Source organism: Oncorhynchus mykiss, chromosome 6 (assembly GCF_013265735.2).
Source record: "Oncorhynchus mykiss isolate Arlee chromosome 6, USDA_OmykA_1.1, whole genome shotgun sequence".
NCBI lineage: Eukaryota > Metazoa > Chordata > Actinopteri > Salmoniformes > Salmonidae > Oncorhynchus > Oncorhynchus mykiss.
This window is the reverse complement of record NC_048570.1, coordinates 65560813-65586243: the sequence shown is the minus strand read 5'-3', so window position 1 is coordinate 65586243 and position 25431 is coordinate 65560813. Positions and strand designations below refer to the sequence as shown.

The following is a 25431-nucleotide window of genomic DNA, read 5'->3' as shown; positions in this document are numbered from 1 at the left end:
GCTGAGTTAGGCTGAAACACCTGCATTTTGGAGCTGTCTTACTCAAGAAGCTCTCTGCCCTGAATGTCGGGTCACCACTGGCCTCAACACAGTCCTGCCTCGGCACTCTACAGACAATACCTTTGACCTCATGGCTTGGTTTTTGCTCTGACATGCACTGTCAAATGTGGGACCTTATATAGACAGGTGTGTGGGACGGAGAGACTGAAAAACAGGTTCTATCTCAAGGCCATCAGACTGTTAAATAGACATCACTACGCGGCTTCTACCCGGTTACGTAACCCTGAACCTTAGAGGCTGCTGCCCCATATGCATAGACTTGAAATCACTGGCCACTTTAATAATGGAACACTAGTCACTTTAATAATGTTTACATATTTTTGCATCATCTCATATGTATATACTGTATTCTATTCTACTGTATTTTTGTCTATGCCTCTCCAACATTGCTCATCCTAATATTTACATATTCATTCATTCCATTATTATACTTTTACTTTTAGGTTGTGTGTATTGTGTTTATTGTTATGAATTGTTAGATATTACTGCACTGTTGGAGCTGGAAACACAAGCATGTGTATGTGACAAATACAATTTGATTTGATTTTGTTTTTTTTATGTGCCTTTCCAAATCATATCCAATCAATTGGAGGACAATACGCTTTGAGGACAATACAGTGCCACTGACACGGCCCGCTACCAAAACCTGCGGGCTCTCCTTCACTGCAGCCGACATGAGTAAAACATTTAAACGTGTTAAACGTGTTAACCCTCGCAAGGCTGGAGGCCCAGACGGCATCCCCAGCCGCATCCTCAGAGCATGCGCAGACCAGCTGGCTGGTGTGTTTACGGACATATTCAATCAATCCTTATCCCAGTCTGCTGTTGCCACATGCTTCAAGAGGGCCATCATTGTTCCTGTTCCCAAGAAAGCTAAGGTAACTGAGCTAAACAACTACCGCCCCGTAGCAGTCACTTCCGTCATCATGAAGTGCGTTGAGAGACTAGTCAAGGACCATATCACCTCCACCGTACCTGACACCCTAGACCCACTCCAATTTGATTACCGCCCCAATAGGTACACAGACGACGCAATCGCAACCACACTGCATACGGCCCTAACCCATCTGGACAAGAGGAATACCTATGTGAGAATGCTGTTCATCGACTACAGCTCAGCATTTAACACCATAATACCCTCCAAACTCGTCATCAAGCTCGAGACCCTGCCCTGTGCAACTGGGTACTGGACTTCCTGACGGGCCGCCCCCAGATGGTGAGGGTAGGTAACATAATCTCCACCCCACTGATCCTCAACACTGGGGCCCCACAAGGGTGTTCTCTCCTGTACTCCCTGCTCACCCACGACTGCGTGGCCATGCACGCCTCCAACTCAATCATCAAGTTTGCGGACGACACTACAGTGGTAGGCTTGATTACCAACAACGACGAGACGGCCTACAGGGAGGAGGTGAGGGCCCTCGGAGTGTGGTGTCAGGAAAATAACCTCACACTCAACGTCAACAAAACAGAGATGATTGTGAACTTCAGGATACAGCAGAGGGAGCACCCCCCTATCTACATCGACGGGACAGTAGTGGAGAGGGTAGTAAGTTTTAAGTTCCTCAGCGTACACATCACAGACAAACTGAATTGGTCCACCCACACAGACAGCGTTGTGAAGAAGGCGCAGTAGCGCCTCTTCAACCTCAGGAGGCTGAAGAAATTTGGCTTGTCACCAAAAGCGCTCACAAACTTCTACAGATGCACAATCGAGAGCATCCTGTCGGGCTGTATCACCGCCTGGTTCGGCAACTGCTCCGCCCACAACCGTAAGGCTCTCCAGAGGGTAGTGAGGTCTGCACAACGCATCACCAGGGGCAAACTACCTGCCCTCCAGAACACCTACACCACCCGATGTCACAGGAAGGCTATAATGATCATCAAGGACAACAACCACCCGAGCCACTGCCTGTCCACCCCGCTATCATCCAGATGGCGAGGTCAGTACACGTGCATCAAAGCAGGGACCGAGAGACTGAAAAACAGCTTCTATCTCAAGGCCATCAGACTGTTAAACAGCCACCACTAACATTGAGGGGCTGCTGCCAACATACTGACTCAACTCCAGCCACTTTAATAATGTAAATTGATGTAAAAATGTATCACTAGCCACTTTAAACAATGCCACTTAATATAATGTTTACATACCCTACATTACTCATCTCATATGTATATGTATATGCTGTACTCTATATCATCTACTGCATCTTCTTGTAATACATGTATCACTAGCCCCCCCCCCCCCCCTAAACTATGCCACTTTGTTTATATACCTTACATTACTCATCTCATATGTATATACTGTACTCTGTACCATCTACTGCATCTTGCCTATGCCGTTCTGCACCATCACTCATTCATGTATCTTTATGTACATATTCTTTATCCCTTTACACTTGTGTGTATGAGGTAGTAGTTGTGGAGTTGTTAGGTTAGATTACTCGTTGGTTATTACTGCATTGTTGAAACTAGAAGCACAAGCATTTCGCTACACTCGCATTAACATCTGCTAACCATGTGTATGTGACAAATACGATTTGATTTGAATTTACCACAGGTGGGCTCCAATGAAGTTGTAGAAATATCTAAAGGATGATCAATGGAAAGAGGATGCGCCTGAGCTCAATTTCAAGTCTCATAGAAAAGGGTCTGATTTTTGTGTGTAGATTGATGAGGATTACTTTTTTTAAATCCATTTTAGAATAACAAATTGTAGAAAAAATGAAGGGGTCTGAGTACTTTCCAAATGCACTGTAAGTGATTGAGCTATAAATTGATATCCGGAACCACGACAGTGTGGGGGTCGTACGTACTGTAGTAGAAAGGGCAGCAGAGCTGACCGATTAATTGGGTTAGTTTTATGCAGGGAATTAAGAGAGAAATCTCTTTTCTGCTGACTAATCCTCAGAGATACAAAAATATCCCACTTTTATTTACACATTGTGATGTCTCTCTGAACAACCGTCAATCATGACGTAAGAGCACCCTAGGTGTTGGATTACATCAGCTTTGCTCTTTAAACTCAATCTATGTGTAACCAGTGTGAACCGGCTAGCTAGTTAGCGATGCACCCCAGTAGCATTTCAATCGGTGACGTCACTCACTCACTCACTCTGAGACCTTGAAGTAGTTGTTTCCCTTTCTCTGCAAACGTCATGGCTTTTTTGGAGCGATAGCTAACAATGCTTTGTGCGAGGCAGTTGTTGATGTGTTCAGAGGGTCCCTTGTTTGAGCCCAGGTTGGAGCAAGGAGAGGGACGGCAGCAACATTGCTACATATGGATATTTATAACCATCAAAAGACATGCCATCAGCACTACATAAGAAACAATGACTGAAGATTGAGTTCTACAAGTCTTTCCATATCAGGCATTTTACTCCAGTAGTCAACTGTGGTATTTTGTTTGTAATAATGTTAGGTGCATGTAATATTCTAGTGCATGGAACATATACTATCTATAAATATGACAGAACATATGGTATCTTCATCACATCGCTATCATTCAGAGACACATGTCAACTGTGAGAGCTTTCTCGGTTAAAAAGCATACATATGCAGTTTTAGCAATACAAGACAGGCATTCCATTTATCAATGTTGATTAAAATAAATGAAAGTCCCATGACATGTGTACACTATAAGTCCCTTAAAAGGAATGCCTACACAGTTACAGTCATCAATTGTTGGCTGATTGATGTACGCAAAATGGCTTTTCAGACTCCTGTCTTCATGAGTATGGCGCATGATGATCACTTTATCACTTTTTCAATCACGCTAATGTCTGGCAAAGATCCCAATCTTTGTAGCACAGACCACAAGTACCACAAGAGCAAAACACAAACAAAGCAAGCAGAGATCAAGGCTGAGGACAAATACTGACACAGAACGTCACAATAAACCACGATTAGAAGTGTTTTGGCCATGACTCAAGAAGTGTTTTGGCCATGATTGTGTTTTGACCATGACTTAAGAATCATTGACAGTAGAACAAATTCAGGCAATGGTCATTAAAGCTGGAATCCTTAGTTGCCACACCCATCTTTGGACTTTGGAATTAATGATACAGTATACCCATTGATTCTTGAAAAATATAACTTGTAATGCCTCGTGAGCTTATTTCAACAGTCCTACTCCATCAGAACCCAAAATACAAGCTTGTTTAACTCCAATGTTTGTCAACGATGTAAATGCAAACAAACACTGTATAGCCTCAAAACATGGTTAAAACTATCATTTTGATATCATGGATGTTCAGTCCTGACTATGAATTTGAGAGTGATTATCTTTCTCCAAGCTTATCCCCCAGCTTTTTACCAAAACACAGGTGGGGCAGCCGCTTTGCCGTAGTTTCAATTAAGGATTCCAGCTTTAAAGATGTGTGGGTCTGACCGATTTTTCTCTATGATACAAACAGCACCAACATATAACACAAATCCATGCAACTGGTATCATACAGCAGTAGTGGCAGTCCATCCTGTGGCCTGTATCTCCATGTTAGGGCAGTGGGGAACAGTAAGTATCAGACTACAGGTCAAATGCAAAGACATCACAATATGTTTACAGGTACCATCACCGATAGTCCATTTGCTGTTTTATTTTTTTATTTTTTTATTTCACCTTTATTTAACCAGGTAGGCTAGTTGAGAACAAGTTCTCATTTACAACTGCGACCTGGCCAAGATAAAGCATAGCAGTGTGAACAGACAACACAGAGTTACACATGGAGTAAACTATTAACAAGTCAATAACACAGTAGAAAAAAAGGGGAGTCTATATATACATTGTGTGCAAAAGGCATGAGAAGGTAGGCAAATAATTACAATTATGCAGATTAACACTGGAGTGATAAATGATCAGATGGTTAAGTACAGGTAGAGATTGGTGTGCAAAAGAGCAGAAAAATAAAAATAAATAAATAAAAACAGTATGGGGATGAGGTAGGTGAAAATGGGTGGGCTATTTACCAATAGACTATGTACAGCTGCAGCGATCGGTTAGCTGCTCGGATAGCAGATGTTTGAAGTTGGTGAGGGAGATAAAAGTCTCCAACTTCAGCGATTTTTGCAATTCGTTCCAGTCACAGGCAGCAGAGAACTGGAACGAAAGGCGGCCAAATGAGGTGTTGGCTTTAGGGATGATCAGTGAGATACACCTGCTGGAGCGCGTGCTACGGATGGGTGTTGCCATCGTAACCAGTGAGCTGAGATAAGGCGGAGCTTTACCTAGCATGGACTTGTAGATGACCTGGAGCCAGTGGGTCTGGCGACGAATATGTAGCGAGGGCCAGCCGACTAGAGCATACAAGTCGCAGTGGTGGGTGGTATAAGGTGCTTTAGTGACAAAACGGATGGCACTGTGATAAACTGCATCCAGTTTGCTGAGTAGAGTGTTGGAAGCAATTTTGTAGATGACGTCGCCGAAGTCGAGGATCGGTAGGATAGTCAGTTTTACTAGGGTAAGTTTGGCGGCGTGAGTGAAGGAGGCTTTGTTGCGGAATAGAAAGCCGACTCTTGATTTGATTTTCGATTGGAGATGTTTGATATGGGTCTGGAAGGAGAGTTTAGAGTCTAGCCAGACACCTAGGTACTTATAGATGTCCACATATTCAAGGTCGGAACCATCCAGGGTGGTGATGCTGGTCAGGCGTGCGGGTGCAGGCAGCGAACGGTTGAAAAGCATGCATTTGGTTTTACTAGCGTTTAAGAGCAGTTGGAGGCCACGGAAGGAGTGCTGTATGGCATTGAAGCTCGTTTGGAGGTTAGATAGCACAGTGTCCAAGGACGGGCCGGAAGTATATAGAATGGTGTCGTCTGCGTAGAGGTGGACGTCCTTTGTGCGTGTCCCATTAGTCTGGCAAGCCCTCTATCACCTGTCCTCTCTCCAGCAACGTCCTGACCCTCCTGACACCTCCATAAGGTCAGCTATAAAGTCCTAAACGACTTCTGGTGTGATGGGGTGCCAGTACGCTGTCTCCACCTGTCCCTGACTGCACATGTCCCTCCAGTGTCCCTGTCCTGCCTCTGGGGCCTCGCAGCCAATCAACACACGGCCCAGCATGCTGCTCTTCCTGTAGAGCCGCCCCTGTTGGAGAGAGTTGTTTCATTGGTTGCTCTCTGACCATATACAGTAAAGTGAGGTCTGAGACATTTCTTTTGTATAAAGATAACATTCAGATAGTTGTAAGACGCAAATGCACAGAAGATACATTTGATGGAAGACTTGTAACATAATTGAGGATGTAATAAAAACTGTGGACAAACAAGTTATTACATTATCTGTTATTACATTATCCATGGTTGCACTCTCCTAATTCTTCACCACTGAGTCATTTCTACCTGCATGATGATGAACTCCAGAGCAAGAGGCAGCTGAGTGATGTCACCAACAGGCAGGTCAAAGAGAAAGGGAGCGTTCCACACAGCGTTGTGTCCTCCCGCCCCTTTGGTCTCCTTCGTACTGATCACCTTCCCATCCTGACGGAGGTTGATGACTACGTAGTGATCTGTAGGGACAAGAGAGCAACAATCAACTTGAGAGAGAGAGAGAGGAAATTACATGAGGCCCATCAGTATCTGTAATCTCATAAGGAGCTCAATCAGGGTGGCAGGGGCCTGGGAATATGACTGTGACTAAGGCTGAGACTGGATATGGGATTGTAAGGGCTTGGGGTGGTTCTAAATAATGTCTCAGTGGCTTAAAGCATAGTGCTGGCAACACCAGAGTTGTGTATTGATTCCTGCATGTGTATCACTGTCAGTGTCGACAGTTCTGTATGTTGCTTGGGATGAAAGATAATGGACCTATCATACCTGCTGCTCCTGGCATCCGGGAGAGTTTGGCCAGGTTTTCAGCCTTGCGGACCATCACCTTGATGCGGTGGGCCAGTGTCTGGTACTGCAGCAGAATGAAGAGCTGACCCAGGGCCCGTGGAGCAGCACAGAGCGAACTCTTCCTACGACCCAACGTCTCCTGGGAACTCATACTCTGGGAGGGGAGAGGCTGAGTTAATAAGAAGAAGAGACGAGCACAGTGTGTTGTTGTTTTATTAAGCACATGTTCTTCTTTGTGTCCTGAGGTAACTAAAGTAGAAAACACAGGGTAAAAAGAACGACATGTTGTTGCCACTAAATTATCATCCATAATGAATCTCATTAGTTGATTATATAGAGCCGACGGCACCCTGAGCCCAGACCTAGTGAGCATGCAGCTGTGAGCCTGCCTGTGTTTGTGAGACCAGTGGAATCTAATGGGATATCACCCAACAAGGGATATTCACTTCACTTGCTCTGTCTCTCAGTCAGTAGTCATCATGTTATGCCCAAGAGAACCCACTCTGTGAACAATAGTGTTATAATTCTATAACAGATTACAGTAATATGGTGACTTAGATCTGATCTCATTGCACCACCACATTACCATTAGAGATCACAACAACATCATCACACCACCTGTCATTTACCATCTCTCTACTTCTATTCATTTTCTCATTGGGTGATAACTCATTGAGCTTCATACACGTGAAGTTTCCCACAATCACATGTGCAGTATGCATGACATCTCTCTGTGCCTTGTAGCTGAGATCAGAGGTGCCTGCATCCTGCCATCCAGCCTCACGGAGAGATCCACTGATAAGACATGGTGTCTACATAATGTCCATTCATACATCACCATGCTCGCTCAGCCCAGCGCCTGAGGCCTAGCTCTTTCCCTCTCACCCACACCCTCGCCAGCTCAGGCTGTCAGTAATGCCTTCTGGCACAGCCGCCACAGCACCACAGAGGACATGGCACACTGCACTCCACATGTTTGCTCTCCAGTCACAAACTACAATGTCACCATCTCCAACAACAGTGGAAAAACTGCTAACGGCCACTGGCCCAGTCCTTATTCTGATTAGATTAGCCTGACACATTCCCTCATAGATAAAACATGATATGGGCTATTCATAGCCCCAGCGTGTGTAGTTTTGCTGTGCGTAAAGTTAACTGAAAAAAGAGGTCTAAGATGGTGGGGCTATAGTGCCCATAGAAATAGAATAACTATATATATCTATGTTGTTCTATTTCTATGATAGTGCCCTAGGCTTGTAAAATGACAGGCAAAATGTGTTACCCTTTTCAGCCTACTCCTGGTGGGGGTGAGCTCCCTGGTGTAGGTGACAGTTGTGTCGGGCTCCCAGTCCATCTCCCCACAAGGCATCTCCAGCTTTCCCAGCGCTGTCTCTCTCAGGCCTGAAAAGTCCCTGCTGAACACAGCCAGCCGGAGGGTGCAGGCGCGGAGCTCTTCCACAGAGCCCACCTGTAGCACAAGGCTCTGGCACTGTATCTCTGGGCTGAGGCTGGGCCGCCGAGATGCCCCCTGCTGGGGTGAGGGGCAGAGCGGGGGCAGGCTGGCTCGTACGAACACCCCACTGCGCCGCCGTGCCGCCCCGGACAGGCCCATGATGTTGGTGGTCAGAGTGCCCCGTGCCGGGGAAAAGAGTAGGGAGAAGTGTAGGAGAGGAGCAGGCTTGGTGGGGATGGATAGGGAGCTGGAGCTGGAGCCATACTGTGGCTGGGACAGCTCCCTCTGAGGGCCAGGAGGGTGCATGGCACTGCGAGGGCTGGTCAGGCGGCTCTGTTCGCTGTACAGGAAGTTGTCACCGTTCACGGAGTAGCGGCGTTCCAGCGCCCGACGGGTCTTGGAGACTAGGCCCAGTTTGGGGATGGAGGGCAGGGAGGCACGGCCATGGCCTGAAGGCTTGTAGTGGGAGGAGGAGGACACTACCGGGGTGCTGAGGCGACGCATGGGGAAGCAGGACCTGGGGGAGGACCTCAGCTCAGAGGAGGACGACCGGGGGCGAGGTTCAAAGGGCAGGGTGGTGAGGTCATTCTCAGAGGGGGAGGAGCTGCTATTGTGGGAGGGGAGGTCCAGGACATCCCCGTCTAGCTCCTCATACTGCTGCTTGATGGGTAAGGTGCCAGAGGAGGGGGTCAGGGTCACGGTGATCCGTTCACACGTGGCTGAGGAAGGGGACAGTGCAGACTCTTTGTCCTCTGGTGGATGATACTTCCCTCTCCGCCAACACAGTAGACAGCCCAGCACCAGGCAGAAGCAGAACACTCCCAGACCCACTGCCAGCAGAATCTGCAGGTGGACTGGACACAGTAGGGGTTACGTTTCAATTACATTAGTGACTAAAAAATGCAGAGAGTGAGAAAGAGAGTGAGAGCGCAAGAGGCCCCCATCAATTTGCTCCTATTCATTATGAATCATTGAACATAATTCTATTTAACTTATTTATTTGCCAATACAGCCCTTAACTTATTATGTTTCTACACCCATCATCCATTATGAGATTAAACAGGAAATGGCTTTGGGTCCTAATTCTAACTAATTGTTCTCTTTTGTAAATGGGAATTGTGGACTTTGATTTAAACCAGAGCAGCAGACTGATCTGAAAGCGGTGGAGTCACATTTCCTGCTTTCAACGAGGCTTAGTACATGTGTAGGAGGCGATATCAGCTCTCATCTCATCTCACTTGACTACCGATTTATAAGCAATGGTGCCCTATTACCTCTTTAGTGCACTACTTTTGACCAGGGCCCTACTCAAAATCAATGCACTATAAAGAGAATAGGGTGCCATTTCAGACACTGAAAAGTAACTTGTCCTGTAACGTAAACACTTTCTGACAGACAGTCTCAGACTATGACTCATCCATCAGGCCCAATCTGTTTGATTGAGAATGAGAAGCTCTGAAAAAATGGTCCTTTTCAAGGAGAATGTGAACCAGAGATCACCCTGATCATGACTCACCAGGGCATCTGGCCATTCAGAGACATTCAGAAACATTATCAAGGCCAGACGGTGGATGGAAAAGGTGAAGGCTCTCTACTGTGGACAGTGAGCGATGATCCTTATCAGGAAAAAGATTATTGCTTGGTGTAATTTATCGCCTGGGTCCATTTTAGTCATTGCTGAAACCCAGTCAGTGATAAAATAGCTACTAGCCAAATATAACAAATGTTATGCAGTCTCTGTTACCACAAATTAAATACAGTATGCTTCAAGCTGGTGTTATTAGACATTACAGGGTCAGGGATGATGTTGTTTAACCAGTAGACATACATCTCTAAAGTGAAGACAATGACTCTTATAAAGAACTGATACAGCTAATTCCTATGCTAATATGACTACAAGGAAATATGTTGGTCTCTATGAATTCTAAAACAGAGACCAACAGATTTCCTGTCTCTTTGCATTACATGGGCTGCTAAACCACTACATATCAAAAAGAGGCAGAAAAAGCCCAAATAAAATCAATACTATTTAATACATTATTTTATATAGCAACATGTATGCATTTATAACCAGATGTATATAAACTACACTAGATCATTTCCACTAGTCATTTGTAGCTTACACAATCGAACTGATTTGAAATGGTTTTGTTAAACCATGATTTAAAATGGTCTTGTTCATTCTTAAATTAAATCCATTAAAAGGTGTACCACATCGTTACTGTCCTGTATTAGACGTTATCTTCATGCTGTAGGTATTTCCTGCTATTTGTAACCTGTTGGTCCTCGATGTCTTCATCAAATAATATTTACATTGCCACGTAAAAATGTGTACCCATTAGTATGCAAACTATGCACCACATTAACAGAAGTTTAATTTAAAATAACAAATTAAGATCTGGTTTTCATAAAGTATTAAGCTTGTCATTTTTTAACCTTGAGATGAAGACAAGCAAATTCACGGACATAGCTCATACCAACTTAACTTAAATTTCAAAGTGCAACAGAACTGACCAAAATTATGATAACGTTTCTTACCTCCTAGAGCATATTGCGTCATTTTTCAGATTTTATTTTTATATTCCACCGACATCAATGTGAACGAAGGTTTGTGCGTGAGATCCATTCCCGCTTTATCCTGCACGCGCACTGGGAATTTCCTTTGCACAGTGGGTCTCTGCATTGACGTGACAGACCGGCCGTTTTAGCCAATCAGAGGTGTCGGTGGGAGGATATGCTGAACTAAAAAGTAAACCATTGCTGCTAATTAGTATCGTATTTCTTATTGACAATATGACCTAATAAAAAAGTAGCTTGATACAAATGAAGTCAAATAAAGTTATTAATTCAGCAGCATCTAACATTTTAAGACATAAATTCAATAATCATGAAATTGTGTAACCAAATAAGAGAATACAAACACATACAAACATACACACACTCTGTGTATGACTCACAGTGAAAGACCAAAGGCTGCACCAAGAAACCTGTCTTTCCTCAGATCTCACTTACCGTTGACTAAATGGTACAGGCATTTTGCCCACATGGTACCCATTACTTAGAAATGGGCACCTCCCATTATCTGCAACTACCTCTTCCTCTCTCTGTCCTGTGTCAACCCACTCCCCATTTCCCTCTCACATTCGACATGGACGCACACACACAAACACACACACACACACACACACACACACACACACACACACACACACACATGCAGTATGATCCCATTTCTAATGTTTCTCCCCTTGTATAGGGAAAGACAGTGAGGAATATCTATTTAGAGTATGCAGGCTCTTCGCTTTGGGCAGAAAATGCATCCTACTCGTCTTTGTGAAGAAGCTACCGTGCCTCTTTGAGATGTGGATGAGTAATCATTGTAACTCTCTGTTTGTGTGTGCATGCTTGCGTGTGCTGTCAGTCCCTCTCAGATCTCTTTGTTTCTCCATATAAGACACAGCAAATCCAATTAGTTATCACGTACAGTTGAAGTCGGAAGAATACATACACATAGGTTGGAGTTATGACAACTCGTTTTTCAACCACTCCACACATTTCTTGTTAACAAACTATAGTTTTGGCAAGTCGGTTAGGACATCTACTTTGTGCATGACACACGCACATTTTCCTACAATTGTTTACAGACAGATTATTTCACTTATAATTCACTGTATCACAATTCCAGTGGGTCAGAAGTTTACATGCAGTAAGTTGACTGTGCCTTTAAACAGCTTGGAAAATTCCAGGAAATAATGTCATGGCTTTAGAAGCTTCTGATAGGCTAATTGACATAATTTGAGTCAATTGGAGGTGTACCTGTGGATGTATTTCAAGGCCTACTTAGTGCCTCTTTGCTTGATATCATGGGAAAATCAAAAGAAATCAGCCAAGACCTCAGAAAAATAATGTAGACCTCCATAAGTCTGGTTCATCTTTGGGAGCAATTTCCTGAAGGTCTGAAGGTACCACGTTCATCTGTACAAACAATAGTACGCAAGTATAAACACCATGGGACCATAAATAAATCATTCTTTCTACTTTTATTCAGAGATTTCACATTCTTAAAATAAAGTGGTGATCTTAACTGACCTAAGGCAAGGATTTTTTACTTGGATTAATTGTCAGGAATTGTGAAAAACTGAGCTTAAATGTATTTGGCTAAGGTGTATGTAAACTTCCGACTTCAACTGTATTTACATAAAGACACTCCATCATGTCATCTTCATATGCCATCACCACTGTCCAATCTTCTAGACTGCAGTTGCCCAAGCAACTACTGTACAGTTGTTATAATTTTGTAAGAAGATGCCTTCCAACTACATCCACTTTCATGCTCTGTAAACCTTTATGAGGATGAATAGGTCAATAGTTCCTTATCTCTAATGACCTCAGTGGAAAGAATGCACAAGCCTGCCTGCTGATGGCAGCACACATCATACGGTTTAAAGTTAGAGTTTGATTGTCTATGAAGCATGTGTGTTGTGCTATGGATTTAATCGCTTGAGTATGATCACGGCCGTATAGTAAAAACATTAAATCAGTATAGATCAACAGAACAGCACTGCCTTGCATAAAGTATTTTGTGAACATTTTGAAGTGTTTGCGTGGGAGCCAGATAATCTGTTCAGTGAGTACAGATGAATAGGCAGGCATAAATCGAATTATAACCATTTTAGCTCAGTTTAACAGTGTGAGTAAAATGTTTGTTCTTATTGCGTAATCAGCAGAGCTACCAAACAAGCAGTCACTGTTGTGTGAAAGGTACATCATGCACATTAAAGCAATATCAACAATATTTCAGGTGTTATAAATATCCCGGAACCTAGTTAACACTCATACTACAAACTGGGGTCATTTTGATCCCAAATGCATATTTTTGATCATAGCCCAAGTTTTCATGAGTTTGTCAATCAACTTCTTATTAATACATCTAAATCATTGTTTAGTGTTTCTGAATCAAAATATGCACCCCTCAAAAAATTAAATCCTTTGGGGTCATTTTGACACCAGCCAAAAACATAGAATTATGCCTAATCTAATAGATAGTAACTTTATTTGAATCTACAGTTAACTGACAAAATAAAGGAAACGCTGATATAAAGTTTCTTAATATGGCATTGGGCCACCATAAGCCACCAGAACAACTTCAATGCACCTTAGCATAGATTCTAGATTCCGGGACTCTATTGGAGTGATTCGACATGATTCCACCAGCAATTCCATCATTTTGAGTTTTGCTGATGGTGGTGGAAAACGTTGTTCCAGCCTAGCTCAGTGCTTTCTGTGGTGGTGGGGCAGCCAGCGGAAAATACGGAGCGTAGGGGTTGATAATGTTCTCTAGTTGCGCTGTGATTGGCCCAGTGTTCTGTCATTGATTGGGACATTATGTCACCACAAATTCTATGGGGAGAGCTCGAAAATTAAAGCCCCTTGGGTGCTGCGATAGAGTTACATTAGAAGTGCCCACCCAAGAAGGCTCAAGGTCATTGGCCACAGATCAAATTACATCAAATCACATTATACCACAGATTGGATTTGACTGATCATGTCAACATCATACTTTCAAAATCTTAGCTAGCAAGCTAGTAGTCATCATCATGAATCAAGTCAACATTCTACTGACAAATAATTTTTAATTCTTGTCATATGAAGAGAAATTATGAAGAGAAATTATATATAAAACGAATAGGTGCTCATCGGCCATTGGACATAAACATTACACAGGTTGGAAATTGCAAATTCATCAATGAGTGGTTTGGAAGGAATCAGTGGGTAACTGCAAGCATTGCAAAGCAATCCCTATCCTGCTATTCAGTGGAGTGGGTGTGTGGACCAAGTTTGGGTTTAAGGGTCTTTTTTCCAAGCTTTAAAGAATAAACATTCAACATTGGCCATGCTGTCAATCCTGCATGACTTCTATCGGGTTCAAGACAACTGGAAACTCGGAACTGGGAAATCTCAGACTTCAGTGAGTTCAAGACAACTGGGAAAAACAAGCTCCAACTGGGAAAATATGTTTTGAATGGTCCTCCAACTCGGAATTCCAAGTCGGGACCTCGGTGTAACGGTTTTCGTCTGGTGAAGGAGAAGAGGACCAACGTGCAGCGTGGTAAGTGTTCATATTAATAAACAAAATAAACTGAACACTGAAATGACAAAAATAATAAAGAGCGAGAACAAAAACCAAACAGTTCTGTAAGGAATACGCACAAAACAGAAAACAATCACCCACAACCAAAATGGGGAAAACAGGCTACCTACGTATGATTCTCAATCAGAGACAATGATCGACAGCTGCCTCTGATTGAGAACCATACCAGGCTAAACTCAGAAATACAACATAGAAAAAAGAACATAGACTACCCACCCCAACTCACGCCCTGACCAAACTAACACAAAGACATAATAAAGGAACTAAGGTCAGAACGTGACATTCGGTGTAACGGAATTCCTCCTCCTCTTCTGAGGAGGAGTAGCGAGAAGGATCGGAGGACGAATGCGCAGCGTGGTAAGTGTCCATAACATTTATTTTAAGACATAAACTGAACACTACAAAACACTAAACGTGAACATGAACGAAAACCGAAACAGTACCATGTGGCAACAAACACACACACGGAAAGCAAAACAAACACCCAAAACTCAAAAGTGAAACCCTGATGATTTTCAATCAGAGACAACTAACGACACCTGCCTCTGATTGAGAACCATACTAGGCTGAACTCAAAACCCCAACATAGTAAAACACACATAGACTGCCCACCCCAACTCACGCCCTGACCATACTAAATAAAGACAAAACAAAGGAAATAAAGGTCAGAACGTGACACTCGGGCCTCTTTCTAGAGCTCCGACCTGAAGATCATGATTCAACTTTTTTTTTTTTTCAGAGTTCCCATAAATCCAGAGAATGCTAGACTTTGATGACGAAGTTTGATGACAAAATTTGCCCACGAAGGACCGCCGCACCACCTTCCTGTTCAAGTGAGCACAGCACAACAAGGTGAGACCAAAAATGTATTGTATGCTGCTGCATAAATTGTGTAATATGCCAGGTAGATATGTATACTGTAGCTAAGAAACAAATACTAAGTGTATGTTGTGTAGTAAGCTGTTAGTAGCCCATGTGCCTCACGCTAATAACTTGGTCTATTTTCATGTCTTGCTTTCGCATACTGTTCTGACTTGGTGGTGCACATGTAGCCTATAACCTGTTTTAGAGAAATGTCATCATCGAATATTGTAAGAACTTTCATTGCCTGCTTATATTCCTCCTTTATTTATCCTACAGTTCTGACTTGGTGTACAGGGAAAATACTGTAAGAACGGCCCATGTTCTGAATTCTGTCGCTGTACATTTCAAAAGGGCTGAACAAATGGTTATATTGACTACATCCATCCTAGCTCGCTCATTAATGTCTTGGTCAAAATTACAGATAGCCTCTTATCCACTCATCGTCCACTTATGCCATAGTTTGTACATCTCAATTGTCAGTAGAAACCACATTTGTTTAAGCAAATATCAGCCATATCAGCTATGTTATTTTTAAAGGCAATAAATGAGGCTGAATTAACTGTTTCACTGCCAGACAAGGCTCCCCTGATAGCCAGGTGTAGCAGTGGTAAGGAGAGTTGGGACTGCTGGTGATCCTCCACCAAATTTCACAGCGGGTGCGAGACCTGGAGAGGCCTACAAGCCACAGTGTCTCGCACACACTGTGAAACGTGGTGGAGGATCGGTGATGATCTGGGGGTCCTTCAGCAAGACTGGAATCGGGCAGATTTGTTTTTGTGAAGGACTCATGAATCAAGCCAGGTACAAGGTTATCCTGGAAGAAAACTTGCTTCCTTCTGCTCTCACAATGTTCCCCAACTCTGAGGGTTGGTTTTTCCAGCAGGACAATGCTTCATGCCACACATCCAGGTCAATCAAGGTGTGGATGGAGGACCACCAGATCAAGACCCTGTCATGGCCAGTCCAATCACCAGACCTGAACCCCATTGAAAACCTCTGGAATGTGATCAAGAAGAATATGAATGGAGGAAAAGCCATCAAATAAAGCTGAGCTGCTCGATTTTTTTGCGCCAGGAGTGGTATAAAGTCACCCAACATATATATGAAAGACTGGTGGAGAGCATGACAAGAGGCATGAAAGCTGTGATTGAAAATCCACCAAATATTGATTTCTGAACACCTCCAAGTTAAAACATGAGTATTGTGTTGTTTAAAAATTAATATGAACTTATTTTCTTCACGTTATTCGAGGTCTGACAACACTGCATTTTTTTTGTTATTTTGACCAGTTGTCAATTTCTGCAAATAAATGCTCTAAATGACAATATTGTTATTTGGAAATTGGGGAGAAATGTTGTCAGTAGTTTATAGAATAAAATAAAAAAATAATTTTGCTCAAACACAAAATAGTAAAACCAGAGAAACTGATCATTTTGTAGTGGTCTCTTAATTTTTTCCAAAGCTGTATATACAGTATGAATAGTGACATAACAAATAAATACACAGTGAACAACAAACAACAATAACGCGTAAAAATAACATGGCTATATACAGGGAGCACCAGCACCGAATTGATGTGCAGGGGCACGAGGCAATTGAGATAGCTATGTACTGTACATATAGGATGTACAACGTGTGTGTGTGTGTGTGTGTGTGTGTGTGTGTGTGTGTGTGTGTGTGTGTGTGTGTGTGTGTGTGTGTTGGGGTGTCAGTGTAAGTACTGTATGTGTGAGTGTGTGTGTAGAGTCCAGTGGGTGTGCATAGAGTCAGTGCAAGAGAGTATGTTCAGGAAAGGGTCAATGCAGGTAGTCCAGGTAACTTGTTTAGCAGTCTTTTGGCTTGATTGTAGAGGCTGTTCAGGGTCTTGTTGGTTCCAAACTTAGTGCACTGGTAACGCTTGCTGTGCGGTAGCAAAGAGAACAGTCTATGGCTTGGGTGGCTGGAGTCTTTTACATTTTTTGGGGCCTTCCTCTCACACCGCCTGGTATAGAGGTCCTGGATGGCAGGGGGCTCGGCCCCAGTGATGTACTAGGCCATACTCACCACCTTCTGTAGCGCCTTGCGATTGGGTGCCTTGCAGTTGCCGTACCAAGCGGTGATGCAGCCAGTCAAGATGCTCCCAATGGTGCAGCTGTATAACTATTTGAGGTTCTGAGGACCCATGTCAAATCTTTTCAGCCTCCTGAGGAGATTTGAGAGCGTTACACTTTTAGTATATCAAAAAATACTTGATATACCTCTACCGGTATGCCTTCAATGCCTGGGGCTTTTCCAGACTGAAAAGATTTAATAGCCTCAAAAAGTTATGTAATTTGGTCTTTGCACTGATCTTTCTGTACATTTGTTAATTTTCCATTTTTTATAATATTTACCATTATCTTCATTCAGTGAGAAAGGATGAGATGGAAATGAGAACATCTGCCTAAAATAATTAGCTTCCTCTTTTAAAATATCATTCGGAGAATCATAGATGACTCTTTCTTCAGTAACGAGTTTCTGCAAATTAGTTTTGTTAGCGTTCCTGTATTGGAGATTCAGTAAGAATTTTGGGCATTTTTCTCCATATTCCATCCAGTTTGCTTTATTTTTGTAATAGATGATTTGATCGTTCTTCAATAAGTTCCTCAAGTTCTTTTTGTTTTTCCTCTAACTTATTTTGTATCTCTGTAGTATTGTTTTAATTGCTATCTACCTGTACTATTAGTTCATGGATTTCCCTTGTTAGTCTTGTCTCTTTAGCCAGAAACTGCTTTTTTATTATTGATGAATATTGAATTGAATGGCCCCTGAAGGTACATTTAAAGGTATCCCAAACAATACGGGTATTTGCTGAACCCATATTATACTGGAAAAATTCAGTTATTCATTATTTTGTCTTAGTTAAAAATAAGTTGTCCTCCAGCAAACTTTGATTAAATTTCCAATATCCAAATCCACGTGGAAAATCTATGAGTTATGTGAATGCCAATTAGATGATGATCCTATCGCATTCTGTCTCCTATTACAACTTTTTTAACCTTTGATGCAAGAGAGAAAGAGACAAGAAAGTAGTCAAGATGACTAGCTTGATTAAGTCTTCTCCATGTATATCTCACTAGGTCAGGGTTTTTTAGTCTCCAGATATCCACTATTTCTAATGTGTCCATAATATTTGTGATTTTCTTAAGGGCACGGTGATGATAGTTTGTAGAGTGATTATGTCGCCCTGACCTAGAGAGCTTTATATGTCTCTATTTTGGTTTGGTCAGGGTGTGATTTGGGTGGGCATTCTATGTCCCTTTTTATATGAGTTGTATTTCTGTGTGTTTGGCCAGGTGTGGTTCTCAATCGGAGGCAGCTGTCTATCGTTGTCTCTGATTGAGAACCATACTTAGGTAGCCTTATTCCCACCTGTATTTGTGGTAGTTGCCCATGTATAGTTGCCTGTGAGCACTGCGGTGGTGTCACGGTTTCGGTGTGATGTTTTGTTGGTGACATCTTATAATAAGGAAGTATGTACGCTCACCATGCTGCGCTTTGGTCCGCTGTTTCCACCTTAGACGATCGTGACAGATTACCTTTACGGTCCTTTGAGGTACTTAATACTGTGTTAAAGTTCCTACCAAAATGATTAGATCATTTGTTGCCTGTAAATTCAATTAATTGGTATAAATGTTTACAAAGAAGTGTGGATCATCCTGATTTGGACCATATAGATTAATGAGCCAAATCTCTTTTTCATCCACTTTCAAATTCAATAGGATCCACCTTCCTTGTGAATCATTCCTGACTATGAGCACATTCAGATTGACATTTGTGTTAATTAATATCATCACACCCTTTGAGTTCCTTTGTCCATGACAGAAAATAATTTCACCAGCCCATTCCTTTTCCCACGCAACTTCAACTAAGGATGTAGAGTGAGTTTCCTGTGAACAGTATACATTATATTCCCTTTCTTTTAGCCATGTAAAGACTGATCTTCTTTTTTTATAATCTGCTAAACCATTACAATTATAACTGGCTATACTTATTTCACCGCTTACCATAACTAGATACTATTCTCAGTCTAAATTGACCGTAATTAGTGCTTGTAAAGTTACTAAGGTATTATGAAGGTCAAAACTAGAGCTTTCAAATGTCTGATATTTAGCAATATTTGTTTTATTCCCTTGCCTGTGAACCAATGCCACAGATGTTGGAAAATTGAGACAAGATATGTGTGTAGCAAATCTGAGTAGTTTGATGTGTATGATATTGGATGTGATTTTGTGAGAGTGTGTACGATGTCTGTTTAAGAGTAAGACTATAATGTGTGATGTCCAAATAAATACTAACTCTGCCGATTTGCATGGTTGAGTGTCTGTGTGTGTGTAACATGTAGTCTGTATAGCCTTAAAATCATGATAATTGTGATCCATATCGTATCACCATCATAGTTGCATCATAATTACCTTTAACATAATTGAAAAACACATCCCAGCATTTCCATAGCAATTGATGTTTCACATGATCATGAAGAGACCTTGCATTACTCTAGAGATGGCTTCACTACAGTACAAATGTATTCCATACAATGTTACTTTCCCCAATGCCCCTATTATGATATCTTCCCCTTGCTTGTTGGAAACATACATAAACTTGTAGACAAATACATAAAAAAGATAGACAAACTAATTAAATTATAAAACAGTTCTTGACAATAGAGTGAGGGAGAGAAGAGAAAAGAGAGTGAGAGAAGAGAGCGAGATCAGGTGTGTGTGTGTATGTATAAGTCTGTATGTGTAAGCAAGCATGCAATTGAGTACGTGTGTGTTCATATCCACTTCATAATGTTCAGATATTTTTTACAGTTCCCATAACTTTTTTTTTTGTCATAACCTGAAGTCCCTGTAGAATTTAGTACAGCCACAGTGTTATTGAGCTGTCTCGGAATAGCTGTCCATCTATAAAGAGTTTGTCCACAATGATAAATGCACGCCTACCATCCTTCCTTTGTTTTCATTGTACCAGATTCAGTCTCTTACAACGTTAGTTTATCTCCCTTGGAAATTGGACATTGAGACTGAATTTAGTCCCTTTAAAGCTCCCTTCCCCTGCTTTTGATCAGCTCCTTTTGTTGGTAGTGTTCAAATTTTGCGATGATCGGTCGGGGACCCTTGGTCTTGTCGCTCTGAGCTCCAAGTCTGTGTACTCGGTGGAAAGCCACCTTGTTTACAGTCTCTATAGGAAGTTTCAAGGCGGATTGCATGAATTCTCTGATCGCGCACTCTGGATTATTGGATGCGTCCTCAGGAATCCCATAAAAATAAAATATTTCCACGCATGCTACGACTTTGTATGTCTAGTAGCGTCTCCTTCATCACCCTGTTTTCCCTGAGTAGACAATCCATTTTGGAATCGTTGATTTTTACCTTGGTTGTGAGTGTCTTGTTTCTTCTTTGGAGCTCCAAACTCCCCCTCAGCCCTGCTACCTCCTCACACAACTTTTCCAGTGTTGCATGGATTCCAGCCAGAGCACTAGCCTCTACCTCAATTGTAAGTAAATCGTCCATGTCTGTAGATTAATCTGTTTTTCTTTTTTTTGTCGGGTTAAAGTTATTTTGTGAGGTGGTCGGATCTTTCCATGATGGACTATGTTGTTCCCCCATAGCGTAAAGCTGTTGGCACTCGTCGATTTCCCTCAGGATCTCCTTAGTATCCAGATTGGCTCTTTACTGCAAACAGTTGTTTTACAAAAAGATAACAATGAGTCTTTCACACGATGACAGGTGTCTGTAGTACAGCCAGCTAGCACTTGCAGAATCCACGCAAAAAAAGGAACACAAACTTGCAGTCCCAGCCGTAAAGGCTAACCGCGTCGTGGAATCCTTAGCAACAAATCTTTAGTTCGGATTAAAATCGATTTAATTTAATATATGTATATAAACAACAAACCGAATGTAGACAGTACAATGTTCTGTTGCGCGTTCTGATGACGTCAGAATTAGCAAAGTAACAAAGGTCATTAAGATGTCTTATCTGCATAATATGCTTATATGATTTAACTGTTGAACTCTTGTCATTAGAATGTCTCCTTTCGGACTCTATGGTTGGCAGCTGCACTTCCTCCCTTATATGGGCCTCAGTCACCTGGGGTCCAGAGACGGGAGAAATCAGGCTTGTCTATCACATATCACTGTTGCTATGCAGAATATCAGCAAGGAGCAGAGACAGATGGCTGCTATCCACTGCAGCGTCATCTTAAATTTGGAGGAACTGTAGAGCAAGAATGTCGTGTTGCCAGCCACAATGATAAGTAAGGTAAGGATTTAATGTCAATTGGAAAATGTATGTACATATTATCTAAATTGTAAATCTCATCGTGCTCATTCCTTTAACTTGTGTAAATGAGGATAGCCTCTTTGTCTGCAAGAACCTTGATTTACAGATCTGCTATCTTATTTTGACCAGTTTCTCATAGCAGGAAAATAATCCGTCAGCAACAGGAAATGTGAATTATTATGTGGTTATAATTTTTCAGTGACATTTTTGTTGCGGTTGTTAGCAGTTGATGTTACTCTTCAATAACACAGACCCCAAAGCAAATCAGGAGGAGGAAAATAGGTTTATTAAAAGTGGACAAATTATTATTGGAAGTAGATGGTAGATGTTCATGCTTCCCTGTCCTCTGTGATTCTCTCCTGTGGTTCTCTCCACATTACAAAGGAAACAGGATATAATTTATAACCCCCCACCCTAGCCTGTGGCTGACCAATTAGAAGTCATTGCAGTACAACTGGGCCAATGGCCAAATAACAAGTATCCTGCTCCAGACTCAGACCAATGAAAACATAGCATACGTAGCTATGAGTTCAGGACTAACATTCCTAACAGATTCTAAACAGATGTTGAACTGAAAACCAACTATTTCCATTGATAATTCCCTATTACAGAAAAAACACTATTTCCATTGTTCGTTATTACTCTATTCACTTCTCGTCCTCTGGGTTGTGTATTTATCTTCGACATATTCTTACAGGGTTGATACATTTTCAGTTAAGGTAAATTACGTCTGACATTTTTAAGTGAAATTACAAACTGTATTTTTCATTTTTTTATTTGACCTTCATTTAACCAGGCAAGTCAGTTAAGAACAAATTCTTATTTTCAATGACGGCCTAGGAACAGTGGGTTAACTGCCTGTTCAGGGGCAAAACGACAGATTTGTACCTTGTCAGCTCGGGCTTTGAACTTGCAACCTTGCGGTTACTAGTACAACGCTCTAACCACTAGGCTACCCTGCCGCCCCAAGCCTTTTTCAACCAAGTTTGTATTTCTTGCTGTGCCAATTAAGATAATACATCAGTACATGGGATCAGTGTCTATATGAATGAGTATTACAGTAACCTACTATTATAACAATATAAATTATCAACAGTGAACCATCAGATGGGAGAGGGAGTCAGTACCTTCCAGGTTCTTGGTGAACAGAACCTGTATGAGCAGCCAGATGAAGAGGAGGACCACAACACCCTCGATCATCCCCTTGCAGCAGAAGAAGAGTACAGACTGCCATACAGGCTGGTTGAGGTCCTCTTCCTCCAGGTGATAAGGCATGGTGACACCTGCCGGGGAGCCAGCTCTGGAAGCTCTGTAACACTGTGTAAGTCTTCTGTAGGCCCCTTCCTCTTCTTCAGCCAGTTGAGCTCTGATCATTTCTGTCAGACACCTACAGTATAAGCTCCAGCCTCTCACTCCTGTAGTCACCCTTTTCCCCTTTTAGCTTGGAGGAGCTGGAGGTTATTCAAGGATTTTCTCATATAAGTTCCCAGCTAAAATGACACAAATAATCATTAAAAGAGCAAAAATTGATGCAGAGGTTGTGATACAGAATGATCCAATAATCCTCACATTATGCTCTGACAAGCGTCAAACAAAAAATGACAAACTTGGTCTTCGTTTCAAAGTCCACAAAGCAGTTAGTTCGGCTGACCCATGCTGAGTTGCTCCATTCCACAGCTGAAACGATCGCTCATTCAGTGAAGTGGCAGGTGCTCCGGGCCATTATGGTGATGTGGATATCCCGATGACTTCTCAACAATACCCTCGTTCTATTCTGTAATCTCTCCAGGACAGTAACCCCTTCTCCCTTGCAGAGAGGGGGAGGCTGGTGGGGTGGTGTAGGCACAATACTTTTGAGCCAAGTGTCAGTGAAGGGAGGTTTGTTCGTCCTGCAGTGTTTATCTCTGGCCAGATTTCTCTCATAACTGCAGTCGTGTCCCAGCTACCTCCCCACTCCATGCCAAATACACAAACACTGTCAGCACAATTCCCCCTCCCTTTCTTTTGTGACCTGCAAGCTGTCACTTCCATTAGCAAGTTCTGGTCTGCAGACTGCAGAGATGCTCACTCTGTTGCAAACTGCCTGCACATACACTTTCTCACTGCCATTCAGAGAAGCAGTGAACTCTTCACTGGCCCATGGCCAACATTTAGATTGCATTCAGTGTTCACCTCAATTACTGTAATGGAATGCAATTTGTGTGTGTGTGTGTAAAAAAAGACACGGGGGGGGGGGGGGGGGGGGGGGGGGTGTAGCATTTCAATGTCTTCTGTATTGTCCACATATAGGAGTGTGATAACATGAGCCAGAATATCAAGTATTTCATATCTTGTAGGACTACTTTATGCTGACTGGTGTTCCATTCCACTCCACATTCTATCCAGATCCAAATGACACTATATTTAAAATGGAGGTACACTGAGTGATATATTCTAATGATTGTGTCCATAGTCAGTTTAAAAAAAAACATGTTTGCAGGTGGGGAAAACCCTCAAACCTATATCATGTTATCCAAGTACAAGTACAATAACGTCAAACAACTGAGAGATACAGGGTTATCACTAAGCTGGGAAAATGCTGCTATCTATTGATCATCAGTAAAAAAACACTATTTTACCCCCCAAACAAAAACAAATAAAAACATGGACGTTTCCCTCTGAGGAAATACTGGTTCACTTACTCCTTTGACCCACTAAAAGGCTCATTGTTGTTTAAAGGGTAATGGAAACACTTTAGGAAGTAAAGCTAAGCACAGAGGTGTATTCAATCCACTAACACTAAACATGTGCATTTAACATAGAAACAGCTCTATTTTTTCTTGAACAATATTTATTAGAGGTATGAGTAGCGGAGTAGCGCCATCTTAAATTGTCATAGTAACGACTGACACCAATGTGACATTGGTAGGAATAAGCAAATTGTGTGTTTTGGAGACCGAATAGACTAGTGGCAAGTCCACATTGATGTTCATGTTATCCTACCCGAAGTATAACAACGCACAACCATGTTTATCCATATCTCTAAGGTCTCCCATATATGAAATGGATGGTTGTGTAAAAACATTTTACTGCAAAAGTGGTTCAATTAAATAGATATTGTGACACAACCCCTTTACTCAAACAGCATTTTTGATGTAATTGTTTTCAATGATAACTGTACAAAATAAAATGCTCATATTGACAATTTGAAGAGCATTTATCATTAGGTAGCCAGCTAGTGATGGCTATTTAACAGTCTGATGGCCTTGAGATAGAAGCTGTTTTTCAGTCTCTCGGTCCCAGCTTTTATGCAACTGTACTGACCTCGCCTTCTGGATGATAGCGGGGTGAACAGGCAGTGGCTCAGGTGATTGATGCCCTTGATTATCTTTTTGGCCTTCCTGTGACATCGGGTGCTGTAGGTGTCCTGGAGGGCAGGCAGTGTGCCCCCGGTGATGCGTTGGGCAGACCTCACCTCCCTCTGGAGAGCCCTGCGGTTGTGGGCGGTGCAGTTGCCATACCAGGCGGCGATACAGCCCGACAGCATGCTCTCAATTGTGCATCTGTAAAGGTTTCTGAGAGTTTTAGGGGTCAAGCCAAATTTCTTCAGCCTCCTGATGTTGAAGAGGTGCTGTTGCGCCTTCTTCACAACACTGTCTGTGTGGGTGGACCATTTCAGATTGTCAGTGATATGTACGCCAAAGAACTTGAAGCTTTTCACCTTTTCCACTGCGGTCTCGTCGATGTGGATAGGGGCGTGCTCCCTCTGATGTCTCCTGAAGTCCATGAT

At 42.3% G+C, this 25431-nt stretch overlaps 1 protein-coding gene across 1 annotated transcript; it reads right to left on the bottom strand.

The window, feature by feature from the left end:
- Positions 1-5778: 5778 nt before the first annotated feature.
- Positions 5779-11175, bottom strand: LOC110526364 (synaptotagmin-4). Its single transcript, XM_021607271.2, has 5 exons — positions 10883-11175; positions 8174-9198; positions 6871-7045; positions 6397-6563; positions 5779-6142 (listed from the first exon to the last, which is right to left on the bottom strand). Exons 1-5 carry the CDS (start codon positions 10902-10904, stop codon positions 5993-5995), a joined length of 1539 nt encoding a protein of 512 aa, XP_021462946.2. The 5' UTR covers positions 10905-11175; the 3' UTR covers positions 5779-5992.
- Between the last annotated feature and the right edge of the window lie 14256 nt (positions 11176-25431).